Here is a 14934-nt window from a genome sequence, read left to right as displayed (position 1 = left end):
GATGAAATTACAAAAATGACCAAAATTTACAAAAAATGCAACTTGAATGTTTAAAATTAATAACATTCCATAGTTATTAAAAGTACAAAAATCAAAAATTACAAAAACTACTTACATGGAAAAATGGTCAATATGACAAAATGAATTACAAGAATTCCAAGATGACATATGCATCATTATGTCGTTTTGACAGTTTTTCGTTTGGTCATTTGTGTTTATTATTATTATAATAATTCATATTTTGATTGATGTTGTAGGATACAGATGAGCAAGCTAAAATGATCAGTGTAGAAAATGGTATTTATTGCTGACTATTTTCTAAGCGTGCAAGAAATTGAGAGTCGCATGAATGCGATGAGTGCATGAATGAAAGAGAAGGACGAACGAAAAGGACGATTAACGGAAAAACACGAACGAGTAACGACCAACGTAAATGGTCAGTCTATTGACGATTTTTCGAGGCTATAGATGCTTTCGGTTGTGCTTCTGAACTTCAGCATCACCGAATCCGACAATGGCGCAGTCGTGACTCCATGGATCGGGTGAGTATTGTGAGGAATAAAACGAAATAGAAACGGAATTGAATATTTGGAAATTAAATCGTTTATAAAGGACTTCGATGAGAAGGCGGAGATCCTTGCTAAATCATTGAGAAAAAAAAATCATTGAGAAAAAAAAAATAAAATAAAATATGGGACTCCGATGGGAAGGCGGAGTTCCTGATAAAAGTAAAACAAAATGGACTTCGATGAGAAGGCGAAGATCCAAAAATATAAAGAGAAAAAAAAGAAAAATTATATGAAAAAGAAAAAAAAAAAGGACTTCGATGGGAAGGCGGAGATCCTGTTGAAAAGTAAATAAATAAAATTGATGGACTTCGATGGGAAGGCGAAGATCCAAAATAAGATGAAAAAATATTTGATAAAAAAATTTAAAGGACTTCGATGAGAAGGCGAAGTTTCTGAAAAAGAAGGAAAATTGAATGAATAAATTATAGTTCTTTGCAAAACAAAAAAAAAGTTATGAAAAATAAATGAAATTAAAAAAAAATGAAGAAAAAAAATTTTGATGGACTTCGATGGGAAGGCGGAGATCCAAAAAAGTAAAAGAAAGTATTTAAAAAAAAAAAAAAGTTTTGAGAAAAAAGCCTTAGTCATAGTGAAGATGAACAACTAAAAAGCATGATTAAGCTAAATATTCCATACATTATTTTAGTATTTACAAATTTAAAAAGCTTTTCATATTGTGAAGTTGTGAAGTATTTTGTCAAAAAAAATAAATAAATAAATAAATAATGAAAAATAGTGGAATACTACAAATGATATTAAAATTGAGGATCATTCTAATTTATTGCGTATTTTATTCGAATTACGAACTTAATTTTTTTTTTAGCTATGGGATTCAGGTAGTTGAAAATGATACTAACGTTTTAAAACACCATTCTGTTTAAGATACCAAGAAATTTGATTTGGATATAACAAGTGAGAAAGCAAGTTAATATTTACTTCATAACTTAGGAATTTTTTTTAATGAAGTACCGAAAAACTTTTAGATCATTACGAAGTTATCATGGGCACATAAAAAAAATGTTTAAAAAAAATATAAGTTGTATTCAAAAAGAATAGCTGAACTGTACGAAATCTGCTCTAATTAAAATTCAATTTCATATTTTCAAATTATCTTAGCTTCGGAACTAGACTCGATTTTTTTTAAATAACTCATCAATATACTTTCTCTGAATTTCGAATGAAACTGAGACAACAAATCTGAAATCTGCATCCGAATCTAAAGTCGAAATCTGTTACAACAGGTTTCATCGTAAATTTGATTTAAGTTATGTTGGATGTCTTTAATATCAAGCTTCTATCAAGAAATCTCAAATTTGTGGTAAAGATAAAAAAAAAAACCTATCTCGGAATAATGGTATTCGGGATTTGGATTTAAAAGGACCTATATTTGATCATCCAAAACTAGTTCTGAAAATGAATTCCTATTTGAATTCGTGTCGGAATCCAAAAAGGCATAAACGTAAATAATTTTCTGGGAATCTAGAATACGTAACTATTACAAAAAAAATATGTGAATTCGAATACTGAAACTGCAGTTGAACAATTAGAGTAACAATCGTTATTATCTGAGATCTGAATAGGTATGATACCCAAAATTTGAGTCTTTAAACTTAATATATCTATTCAAGAATAATAGTACTTGAGATCTGAATTTGAACAACAACTTGTATCTACGAATCGAAACAGATTTCAATTTGAATCTAAACCCTTAAGTCTGGGAATTCAAAATACAAAGAAAAGAGCACTGGAACCTAATTGAATCATATTTTATATCTATAATAGAACCAGAGTTGTACAGTCTTGAAACGGAATGGGTATGAGACGAGAAATTTGAGTTTGTTAGTTGAATAGACTTATTGAGGCTACGAAGCTGTATGCTGTATGAGACTACGAAGCTGTATGATCAGATGAATTCAAGTCTAAAACCGGAATTAACAAACGTCAAATGTGAATACTGAATTTGCAATGATAAATAATGACATCAAAGATTTGATTACTACAGAAAGTAAGATATTCCTAGCTGGAATATGAATATGAACCTGAATCTTAAAAGTAAACATATTTCTGACCGTAAATTTCTTTCCGAATCTGTGTCTGAATTCAATATATAAAAACGTCTATGATTTATACAAGTATGAGTTTTGAAAAAAATTAAAGGTAAACTAAGAATCCAAACTACTTATTAGAGCTACAAATCTATGAATCCAAAAAAAAAAACAATTTAAAATATAAAAAAAAGAAGTAATATCCGAGCTTCTAATCATAAATGGAATTCTGAATCCAACAATTCATGGGCCTTAGTCTGTATAGAAACATATATCGGTATACAGAATCCGAAATTGAAGAAAGAATTTTGAAAAGTTGACACTTGCTGTATTATTATCAGAAGTCTTTGCACTCCAACCACTCCAACGCTCGATTCTTCATATTCTCGGTTGATAAAATGCAGAGGTGTTCTGATTATCGTTTTTTCTCAAAAAATATCAAAAGCCATCAATTGTGTTAAATGAATGTTTTAAATATTAATTGTGAACTGGAGGAAAGAAGGATGCTTAAAAAAATGCATAGCGCACTTTACAATTCAGTTCTTTAAAACCAAAAAAAAAACGGTTTAAATTATTGTAATCAATTTTTTTTCTATTTTCGAATCGTGGTTATGAAAAAAAAAAGAAATGTATGCTGAGATAAAACTTAATATTTGAACTAAAACAAAATTGATTTTGATTTAAAAAAAATTAATTCCAGAGGTTTAAAAAAATTCTATAAAGTAAAGGAAAACGGATTAGAAACAAAATAATTTTGATTTGTCCTAGGAGCAAAAATATTTAAAATTCCTTTTTTTCCGTTGCGTGTAAAAAGTAGGTTGATCAGATGAAAAATACGTATTTGATTTCAAATCATGAATGTTATTAGATGAAAGATTTTTTATGCATGGTTGATGGTCAAAATTCTGCCATCGTTTAAAGTTTAATTTTAATGTAAACGGAATTGTTAGAGAAAAAAATGAAAGAGAGGAACTGGAAAATCAGACATCCTATGAAGCAAGTCAGATTTTGTAAAGCTCTGAAAATATTGAATAATCACGGTTACTACAGCGGTGAAACGGGATAACTTTTCGCTGATTTTCAAAGTTACCTTATACATCACAAATTGTTGCTGAAAAGTTGTTTCATTCTTGTAAAACACAATAGGTTACTACTATTTATATACCAGCGGGAAATCCCTTTAAAATACTACTCAATACTTCTCTTGGAGAGTAGAGGCAAGGGAGATTGTAGGATACAGATGAGCAAGCTAAAATGATCAGTGTAGAAAATGGTATTTATTGCTGACTATTTTCTAAGCGTGCAAGAAATTGAGAGTCGCATGAATGCGATGAGTGCATGAATGAAAGAGAAGGACGAACGAAAAGGACGATTAACGGAAAAACACGAACGAGTAACGACCAACGTAAATGGTCAGTCTATTGACGATTTTTCGAGGCTATAGATGCTTTCGGTTGTGCTTCTGAACTTCAGCATCACCGAATCCGACAGATGTGTTTTTTAACTTAATTGTTTTTTTTCCAATACAGACCCCGTTCGTTTTTGGCATTATTCAATTTTGGCAACATTCGATTTTGGCAACATCCGATTTTGGCACATGTGCCAAAATCGAACGGTTTTTAGAAGCGACATTACCTTTTAGTTTACTCTATAACAGGACCAATATAATTTAGACAAACATCGAAAAAACGTTTTTACGTTCAGAAGTGGTGATAGAATACAACAACAAATACAAAAGTTTTTTATAAAATTTATAAAGTACTCAAAAATTACAAAAAAATGAAAAATTTAAAAAAATTAAAAACAAATACATACAAAAGACTAAAAATGTCAAAATCATCTTAAAAATGATGAAGAATGACAAAATCAGCAAAAATTACAAAAAAAAAAACAAAGATTATAAACAAAACAAAAGTAGTGCAAAATGCATCAAAAACCTGAGAAAAAAAACTATTAAAAAAACTAAAAATGGTCGGAAATTGACTTAAAATAACGTTAATGATAATAAAAATAGTTATTTTGTAAAGTTAAGAGAAAAAAGTTTCAGAAAAAAACCGTTCGATTTTGGCAACATTCGATTTTGGCAACACAAAATGTTCGAGCATGTTGCCAAAAACGAACGGGGTCTGTATTTCATTTGAAAAATTACCTTATGTATTATCGATTTTTAATTTACCGACTTATTTAGATTAAGATGTTTAGGAATTTGAAATTTATGTTGGCCACACTAGCCATTCCAAGAGTTTTTCCTCTTTTCATTGAAGTTAAATGCCAAATTCTCTTACCAACACACAAGGAGTCACACACAAGTTGCTCATTCGCTCCTTTTGGCGAGTGTAAAAATTACTGTTCTTTCATTCATTCGGCCGTACAACTTTCGCCGTTCCCTTCCACCAGCAGATCCGTGCTTGTCACTTGAATGGGCCCAAAACATGAAAGAGGGTGGTCATCATCATATGTGTGTGCGTGCGATTTTAAATTTTTCATTCGATTGACAGCTCTCACACTGGCAAAGCGGAATGAGTTCTTTGGGTGCCCAATGAAGACGTTCAATGAAGGCCACCGAACGAGGGGTACTGATGAGATGGTAATTTAAATTGACGGTTATTTCTTGTTAACGGATTTGTTTAAATTCAACGATGTCCACTTTGTTTTTTTGATATAATACTCAATCATATTATGAAAGATATGATCGAAATAATTAGTTCCTTCATCAAAGATGATGATAATGATTTGTTCTTTAATGATTAAATCAAAAGGCAATATTCTTTAGTTTTTAAAACATGATTGATTCTCCAAAACTACTAATTTATTATTGCACGCATTTTATTATCACACCAAACCGATTCAATACAAACGATTGAATTAACACGTTTTGACGTTTTGAACCTGACTTCAAAACTGCTACGATGAAATCAACCTTCTTTCTATCTTTCTAATTTATTCATTCAATCGATGGCAACGACTGCACCTTCCGCTGGATCCGAATCTTTTCCTTGAAGACCGGTACCTCGGTACGGAACAGCTTCCCCTGGAGCATAACGGGTGTTGAATGGCCACCCACTTCCAGTGCCGAGGGGGCCAGCTCTCGAATGCCGGACAGCGTGAGCTCATCGGTAAATGGGGCGGACATCGTTTTCATCAGAACCGGGGAGCGAAGAACCGGCTTTCGAGGAGTCCGGGTACAGAAGGCTCTCCGGGTGGAAACCTGCAGCAGCGAGTTGGCCGGAAAGTGGCTGCCAAGCGAGGTGTCACTAGCTCCGGTGCCGCCGTCTGCAGTTTTGACTTTTTCCGCACATTCGGCCATGGCACGGCGTTTCTTTTCCTGTTTAATCATTTGAAAGTTTTTGATGAAGTTTCTCGTTGACTGGGAAATCATTTTTCCGTCGAGCAATACTGAAAATTACAAAAAAAAATGATTCCAACTTTATTTTTCAAATTCGTTAAAACCTACATAGTTTATGACCCGCCGCGGCAGTAACTTTCTCGCGATAATGGACGTCCTTTTGAGCAACGCATCCCTGAAGGTCCAGAACTCGCAAGGAGTAGAGGGCACTGATGACTGGTGTTAAATCTTCCGTTGATTTGAAGGTATTCTCGGATGCTAGCAGAACTTCTAGTTTCCATAATGGCTCGAGGGCGGCCATGTTGGACAGTTTCAACTTTTTGATGTTGAGCACTTTGAGGTGATTCTGGAAAATAGAAAGGAAAGAAAACAGAATAGAACCACGAATTTCAGAATGGAATGACTTAAGTGATTCGACTCAGAATCATGAGTTCAGTGTAGGAACTTGGATATCAAGGTTGAATATTTGTTTTAAAAAAACATCGCTGGAGTCACCAGTTATCTTATAGAATTTTTGGAGTTCAGTTTGATCACGGTTTTCTTTTAAAAGTTCCACATTTTAATAAAAATAAAAATAAATCCTATAAAAATATTAACTGTCATTCCTGCATTTTTTTTTTATAAATAGAAGCTTCTAGAATATCTGGGCACAAATCGGGTCCGGTGGACAAAACTTCAGACCGGAAAGTCATGCGTGCTTATGCCACGAAGAAGAGTGCCTAAGTTCAGAATGTGGCCAAAAAGTGGGATATCCTTTCAGCACCGTCCAACGTGCCAAGATAAAGATGGGTCTGAAGACATATATAAAGTAGAAAATGCCAAAGCCGAGTCAAAAATAAGCCGCTTCCGTCAAACCAAGAGCTCGTAAATTATATGATCAACTGCTGTTTTATCTTCTACCTTTAAATTTGAAGAATTTTCAATATATGTGTAAATAATGTTAAATAAAAACTCCAGCTGAATTTTCACCTGAGGATAAAAAACAAGTTCAAAAATTATCATTTATTATTTTAAAATTCATAATTTAAATCCTGTAGTTAAAGTTTTCAAAATTAATTCCAGATTTAAAAAAAAAATTAATTCTTTTCAATAAATCCAAATCTTATTTTATATGTGATTTTCTCGAGGTTTGTGTTTCTAAACTGACTTTGCTTTAATTAAAAATTTCAATTTTCAATCAAAAATCAAAATTATGAAACCGCGATCTCCTTCAATTTGAATCCTTAACGGAATTTTAAAATTCATATTTTAATATTTATTATAAAACTTAAATTTGAGCTAAATCTGAATACAAACTTTGAATTTTAGTTCCAAGTCTGAAATTCTTGATTCCAGATGAGAAATCCTTTGAATTTGAAACCAAAAAGCGAAATTTGTATCAGAGCCTTTGACAAGAAATCTTTAATTTGATTTTGAATTTATTGTTTTCAATTTGAATTTTTTTTTTCAATTAATAACCTATCAATTTAAATAAAATTTTGAATGATGAAATTGTTTCACATTTTTCATTTCTCGACTCAGGAAACTTTCTTATGTTTCAATTCTGCTTATAAATTTAGGATAAAAATTTTGGATCCAAATCTTAAAATTGATTTAAATTTTAAATAATTTCTTTTCATATTCCGTAATTAAGACTGAGATTCGAATATGGAAAATTCATCACATTTTAGATTGAAATGCAACTCCAAAACATGCATATTGAAAATCAAGAAAATTATACTGGATACTCACTACACATTTTTCCGCAAGTATCCGGGCTGGGCAAATCCAGAAAATTTTCTCAAAAAACCGGTCAATATACTGGCACATTTCGGAATTATTCCATTAAAACCAAGAAGAAAAACACATGGAAAACTGTTTTAAATTTGTTCGAAACACATCAGCCGATTCAGAATCATCATGAGAATAAGGCTTCCAAAAAATCGTTTTTGATTATTTCGACAAAATTTGTTAAAAAAATATTTTGACGCAAGATACATAATTCTAAGGATTCAATTGAAATTTTCGTTATATTTTGCAAATAGAGTGAGAAAACCTGGTCAAAATCCGGACAATCTGGTAAGCTAAGTCTAGCTTCATTGGGATCTAATATTTGGGACTCAATTACTATTAACAAATGAGAATTTTTTTGAAAAACTGTTGTAGAATTGTTGTCCTGGAATGAAATTTTGAGGGTTCGGAGTCGAGATTATTACACTATTGTTACTCTTTAATAATTATAGTACCTAGTTTATCAAATTTTGATTAGAAATTTCAAATTTTATGTTTATTAACAAAATTCACTTGACATTTTTGGACCGTCATGGGGGGGGTTTAACCCCTAAACCCCCCCCCCCCCCGTCCCTACGGCCATGCATGACTATAAACCTTGGTCCATAGGCATGCAATTTTTGTTGTTGTGTTAGTCTTCGCGAAAAACGGCGAGAAGACTTTAGAAAATAATTTTGTGGAATTTTATGATTAATTTTTTAGTTTTTTTTTAATTCGAATAAATTAAAAGCCATGACACCAAATTTCAATCAATTTTTTTTTTTCAATCAAATCACCCAATAAAGGAAGGCTCCGAAAGCAATCAAGGCTTAATGATACTCATTCATCTGTATGTAGGAAGTTTTGGCGCCCATTTTTATAGCCACTTTACTCTTCTCGTGGCACTATTAAATTACTTTGATGATTTTTTTATTTTTCTTTGGTGAAAAAAAATTGTCTAAATTTTGATAAAATTATCCGGATTGGCATGGCCCGGATCAGTTTTGCGGTCATATTAAAGAATGTTATTTAACTTCAGAAAAATAATATTCAACGATATGACTGTACAAATTTTGACATACTCCAAACAACTAAACAGAACGCGATTAAATATGTATTTCATTGCATATTTATGGTTACCGTAAACTGGGGGAACATTGATCACTTTTTTAGTTCATTTTTGAATGTTTTGGAAAGGGGTTGCTTTTTTGTAACACCAAAAATTTTTAAAATACTTACTGAGGAAAAAAGTATAAAGCATGATCATTGATAGCAGAACATTCAAACGGCATTAGTGGCTATAACTAAATGTTTGTTACAAAACCAGATTTCATGTTTAGGGGTAACTTCGATCATCATGCTTTTAACGTATCTCAATATCTTTAAAAATAATTGTTTTGATGCCAATTATCACAGATGGCTTACAACATCAATAACAATAATTTATTGTTTGGATCCAATTAAATTTTTAACGTTTTCTTTCAAAAACAAATATACTTAAAAGATGCACAATGTTGCTGCATACATTTAGGAGCTAGAATTATAAATTTTTTTAGGCCTGAAACAAATCAAATTCTACCATCATGCAATCCTTTAGGTCCTCCTTTTATTCTTATGTTCTTTTTTTTTATTGAAACTTAACCATTTGATAGGGTTTTTAGCCATTTTTTCTATACAGGGTTTCTCATAGAAAATGTCAATTTTTTAAAATCCAAAAATTATCATATAATGACCAAAAAATAACTCTAAAATTATACCTTTACAAAGTAAAAAAGTTAAACTTTCATATAAAACAACCCATTTGCTTCAAAATGCTATCATTTTATCAGAAGGGGTGTTTGTTTGTGAGTCTTCGAAAAAACAGATATTTTTAAACTTTAAAACTCCAACTACAAAACCAAATTGAGGATATTTAAAACTCAATTTTTTGGCTCTCAAACGTAAAAAACAGTTTTCAAATATTTTAACTTCAGACTTAGTTAATGATGATTATCTGCAAAAATTTCATGTTGATCAAAGCTACCCCGATAATCAAAGTTCACCCAGTTTACGGTACACCACGAGAACGTCTTATTTGTACCTTTTTAGTAGAAGGGAACCTTAAATTATTATAAAAGATTTTTTTTATAAAATGTTAAGAATGTATTTAGTAAGTTTGAGAATAGAACGGTATCAACTTTGTGATTCCATGAAAATTTCATAATTGAATTTGAAATTGGAACAATTGGAAAATTAGGAAACGTTAAAAAAAACCCTTTTCTTCATTCTTCATCGAAATTTAGGATATAAAAAAGGTTAACTTTGTAGAACTTAAACTCAAAATTTGATCCAACACTTAGTTATAAGAAGCCATAAAGAGATTTTTTTGTCTCAAGAAAAATATGAATCTATCGCACAAAAGACAGTTTAAAACCGAATATCAGTACTAATAATAAAATTTTGATAATATGTTAAACTAAACATTGGTTAACATTCAAATGTGAAAAATAATAAAAAATAATTAAGATTTTCGAAGAATTCTTTTGAGATTCATTGCTGGTTTTTTATTCAACATCACAATTAAAACAAATTATGGAATCAACGTTAAAAGAAAATAAATACATATTCTTAAAGCTAGATTTTCGACATTTATGAGAAATAACAAAATATTCAGAATAAAGTTTTACAATTTTTAATTAGATTTCTTATTATTCTATATCAAACCAGGACATAGGTCGGTAACCTGCAGCTCTTTGGGTATGCGACTCTTTAGTTCACTGAACAAATATTATAAATATTTTTGAATAAAATATTTAAAAAAAATCATGCTAATTTGATATTTGAGTCTTGTGTCCTGGCACACGAATTTTTATAGGTCAAGAAGAAAATTTTGAAATTGCATCCTCTGTATGAACTAGCGGGAAGACAAATGACAAAAGAAGATTTTTGTTAAGCCCAATTTTACAATTTATATCCAGATATATCGCTTTATGTGGAAAGCCTACTCAATAAATAAAGAGTTAAAAAGTGAATAGATTCAAATATAAATGTCATTTAGATTCAAATCTAATCAGTTACCTATCAGGAGCATAATTTTTGAAGATTAAAATTTTCGGATACATAAATTTTAGTTGAATTTAATCTTATACTTATGGATTTTGAAAAGGATTAGCTTAATCTGAGAAAATGTCATGAAAAAGCTTGATATTTTTAAGAAAAATTATTTCCTTGACATTGTTATTTTTAAAGTTTATTTTTGCCGAATCAATTATAAATATTCTGCGTATGTAAATATGTTTAACTGTTCTCAGTAACACCATGCAAAGAATTCATTTAAGCCTAACATGAATTCTGAACTTTTTTGACACTATATTTGCAAACGCATTAAAATTCAAACCATGTTAGAAGAATTGACGATCCAGAAGAGAATCCTTGTGCTAAGATAATGGTAACCAGAAATAGATTTTTTTTAAATATCCAAAATTTAGAAAAAAAAAAACGGTAATGATTTTAAAGTTTTTATCGTAAAACTTATGTTCATTATTCATTCATAAATTTTGTTTTTTTTTTAAATTAAAAACAAACTTTTTTTAATGTGATTTTATAACCATATGACTTCAAGTTGCTGTGAATCATAATTCGATGAATGTTTTTAATGTTCTAATTTATCCTTTTCAAAACTTCAGTATTTTCATTTTGACAAATATTATAAAATGTCAATTGAAAGATGATCAAATAATTCAAAGTAGATAATCCAATGCATTTCAGGTTACAGATAACCAGAAATCGAATGTAATGTGGAAATTTGCTCAAAAAACAATTGATGCATAATTTGACAGAAATATAACGAAAATAGTCCGTAAACTGTCCCGATTCAATCCATTTTACGGTACCAATCCAGTTCCATGAACATAAATAATGATTTGCCGTCAACTTGAACATTATTTTTGTAAAAATTCAAAAGTTCAACAAAGTTTGCCGGGTCAGCTAGTATTTGGAAAAAATGTAGTAAACTTCTACATGAAAAGTCTATAAAAAAGCTCGAAAAAGTTTTCAAAATCAGCGTATGTATTCGGCGAAAAAAATCATCCGAAAACACTAAAATTGACCATTTGCTGCTCAAAGAGTTGTGAAAGAAATAAAGCCAAGAAACTTTATTTGTTCGTCGAAATCGTCAAAAGCATTTAAAACAAACTTTTTTTTATCTGATTGAACCCTGACTCAGAAAAAGGGTGCTATTTTCAATATGAAATATAAAACAAAGTCTTTAAATTGATTTTATATGAAAAATTTTCATACAATAAATTTTGCATGGAGGATTGATTGATAACGAATACGAAATGCTGTATTTGAACATTTAAGAACAAAGGGGTGGTCGTGGTGGTAGTTAAACCTAAAAACCTAAAAGTTGCACCTATTCCAGAACAAGAGATAAAGAATCGTTTGACATTAACAACTAAAAATGGTAAAATTATCCCTCTGGTTTTAAGTGTCTCATGTAATATGATCACTTTGAAATTCATGTTGCTTGCCAGTAGTGATAAAATATATATGAAAATGTTGATCATTGTCTTAGCCAATTTACGCAGAATCAAGAAATTGTGTGCCATAAATAATTCAGAGCAAGATTATTTATCAAACCCAGGTTCGCTATTCGCAGCAAAGCTAAACCTACTAATTTAAGTGAAAGTCCCGGAGTTATCAACATCGTTTGAAAAATCGAAACGAAAATTCATGGGCACTCCTATGAGTACCTATCACAACGATCTCTGGAGCCACCATTCCACAATCAGATCAACGAAAATTATACAATTTGATTACTCGAGGTTGGCGTGCTTCTAACTGATATTGTTATGTTGAAAAATATTTGCTCAAAATAAGTCAGCTTTGGGTAAAGCAAGTTAAATCAAGAGTTTCTAGCAGAGTAAAAATTTCACCTTTAAAAAGGTTCAGCATGTTTTATAATGTCAATAAATCCAGTTTAATAATAGAAAACAGAATTTTCTTTAATGATACAACTTTGATAGACCAAGTCTTGAATTGACTCTTTAAGGGACCTGGAACTGGAACAGATTTAATTTTTTTAGATAAACGTTAATTATTTTTTTTACACGAAATCTGGAATTGCATTCTGATTGCATTCATAATAAATATTTCTATTCGATCAAAACGCAAAAAATACAATAATAATCATCATATTCACCGCCAACGACTTCATACAGTCGGGATCGAACTCGAACCGGGCAGCCGGAATCCCATCCAGTTGTTGCCTTTCCACGTGGATCTGCTCCAGTTTGGTGAGTCCTTCAAGATTCTCCAGGCGCGTCAGTTTGTTGTAGCCCAGATACAGCTGCTTCAGATTCCGCAACCCCTCGAGGTTTTCAATCTTGCGGATGTTGTTCCATTGCAGGTACAGGTGCGTCAGGTGCACAAACTGGGACAGGTTCTCGACCTTGCCAATCTGATTGTTGTGCAGGTACAGCACCAGAACCCGCTTCGTCGGATAGATGGTGTTCTGTGTGTAGGCGGAGAAAAATAAGGGGGATAGGTATTAAATAGAACACATGTGACGCATTAACCTTGCACTTCCGTTCCGGTTTGATGCGTTCGTTGCCAACGGTTGCAAACTTTGAGTGAACCGGAAATCAATAAACCGCCAAGCGTTTATTGAATTTCATTCCAAGTTCACTGAAAATTTTTTATGAGGATCCAAATTTGCCTGTTTTTAAAAAACTCTGAAATTTGGAAACCAAACCAAACTGTCAATAAAAAAAAAATTAAGTAAAAGCGTTGAACCCGGTTTACAAAAAGATCAGAAGAGAAAAATGATAGTCAAAAATGAAGAATAAAAACTTTTAAAAATATTTAAAATCATTTATGAGAACTTGGGAATTTTTCATAGTAAAAAATTGTGAGGTTCAATGTTTTTTCCCTCTCGCAAGCTGATTTAAAACCTTGAACTCCTTCATGTTCTCGAAATCTAAATTCCTCAACTGATGACCGAAATTGTACAGCGGCATATTTTAACCCGTTCTGGAAGAATCAATCCAATCAATTCTTAATAAATTCATTCCTCTCAGTTACAATTTTCGATTCTTGATTTTTAAACTTATATTTAAAAAAAAAGAAAAGAAATTAACTTACGATTTGGGTGAGATTTTTATCATTCTGATAGATGTGCGTCAGGGTAGAGCTTTGTTTCTTTGCTATTTTTTTCTGCTTCATCCTCGGGGCTCCAGTGGAAGAATCCTGTTTTCGGCAAGGAATGTCAATAATTTGCGTCTACAATAAACCACTTCTTCATAAACAATTTAATCGGTAATCGGAAATTTGTGGCTGCGTAATGAGGGGTTTTGAATTTTCGACCAAAGGGAACCGTCTCAATTAGTTTTTTTTTTAAATTGGTTTCGAGGACAATCACTGTTGTTTTTGGTTTATTTTTTCCACCGCAACTCGTTGTAGATACCGCGCGGAATGAATGGAAACCGTTGCTAATAGCGAGCCGACGTTAGTTTCCCGGTGAAAAAAGCAACACGACAAGCAACACTACAACCGTTCATGATTCACTTTTGCCGGCTGGATTCGGAATGAGCATGAGTCGCATCACCAAGCAATCCTGTAGCCGCATGGTTTCCTGCGATTCCGGTTGGTTGTTATTATTTAGGATTTTATCCTTTTTTTTCAATCAGCCTACTTGTTTCAATGCCGAAGAAAGGGCACCCCTTTCTTTTTACGGCTTTGTTTATGTTGATTTGATTTAGTTCCACGAAATGGTTCTTCGATGAAAAGGAAAATTGGTGTAAGGTATCAATCGCATTGTTGAAGGTAAAACCCAACTTTACCAGAATGACGATTGGAGCATTCGAGTTAAGGATGTGTAGAGTAAAACTGGCTTGTTGATATGTTTAAATTATACCTACATTCCAAAGTCTTCTCAAGGCTTTGATGACGTCTCTCAACAAATGAAAAGGTGAACTTGCTTCAATAATTAACTTACATGTGTTAGAAAACTACAAAATATTTTCAAGGAGTTTTAAAAACCACCAATACATTATATACCTACTCTCACATTGGTCCACGTGGCTGAAAAAAGGATTCAGACTTAAAACGTGGCATCTGCTTGAATGACATCACTGACTGGTGGCTCCAGAGGCTCGTTTCTAATTCAATTTCAATGCTTTTTTTGAGCATTGAGCTACAGAACTGGAAACTTCAGTCTAATACTCGGCTACGATTTTTATGGAAT

General features: G+C 31.7%; 1 protein-coding gene across 1 annotated transcript; it reads right to left on the bottom strand.

The window, feature by feature from the left end:
* Nucleotides 1–5424: 5424 nt before the first annotated feature.
* On the bottom strand, nt 5425–14255 carry LOC129748869 (protein phosphatase 1 regulatory subunit 42-like). The gene is made up of 4 exons (XM_055743636.1): nt 13833–14255; nt 12892–13203; nt 6069–6306; nt 5425–6010 (listed from the first exon to the last, which is right to left on the bottom strand). Exons 1-4 carry the CDS (start codon nt 13911–13913, stop codon nt 5559–5561), a joined length of 1083 nt encoding a protein of 360 aa, XP_055599611.1. The 5' UTR covers nt 13914–14255; the 3' UTR covers nt 5425–5558.
* Between the last annotated feature and the right edge of the window lie 679 nt (nt 14256–14934).

Source organism: Uranotaenia lowii, chromosome 2 (genome assembly GCF_029784155.1).
Source record: "Uranotaenia lowii strain MFRU-FL chromosome 2, ASM2978415v1, whole genome shotgun sequence".
Classification (NCBI taxonomy): Eukaryota; Metazoa; Arthropoda; class Insecta; order Diptera; family Culicidae; genus Uranotaenia; species Uranotaenia lowii.
Note: the sequence above shows the minus strand (reverse complement) of the source record. Positions and strands in the feature narration are given on the sequence as shown.

Bases quoted from the DNA above. Each gene is read 5' to 3' on its own strand.
- LOC129748869 (XM_055743636.1), bottom strand. From the start codon at position 13,913: ATGAAGCAGAAAAAAATAGCAAAGAAACAAAGCTCTACCCTGACGCAC. The intron at 13,204-13,832 runs GTAAGTTAATTT...GCCTACACACAG, and splicing joins ATAAAAATCTCACCCAAATC to AACACCATCTATCCGACGAA. The intron at 6,307-12,891 runs GTGAATATGATG...TCTATTTTCCAG, and splicing joins ACTGTATGAAGTCGTTGGCG to AATCACCTCAAAGTGCTCAA.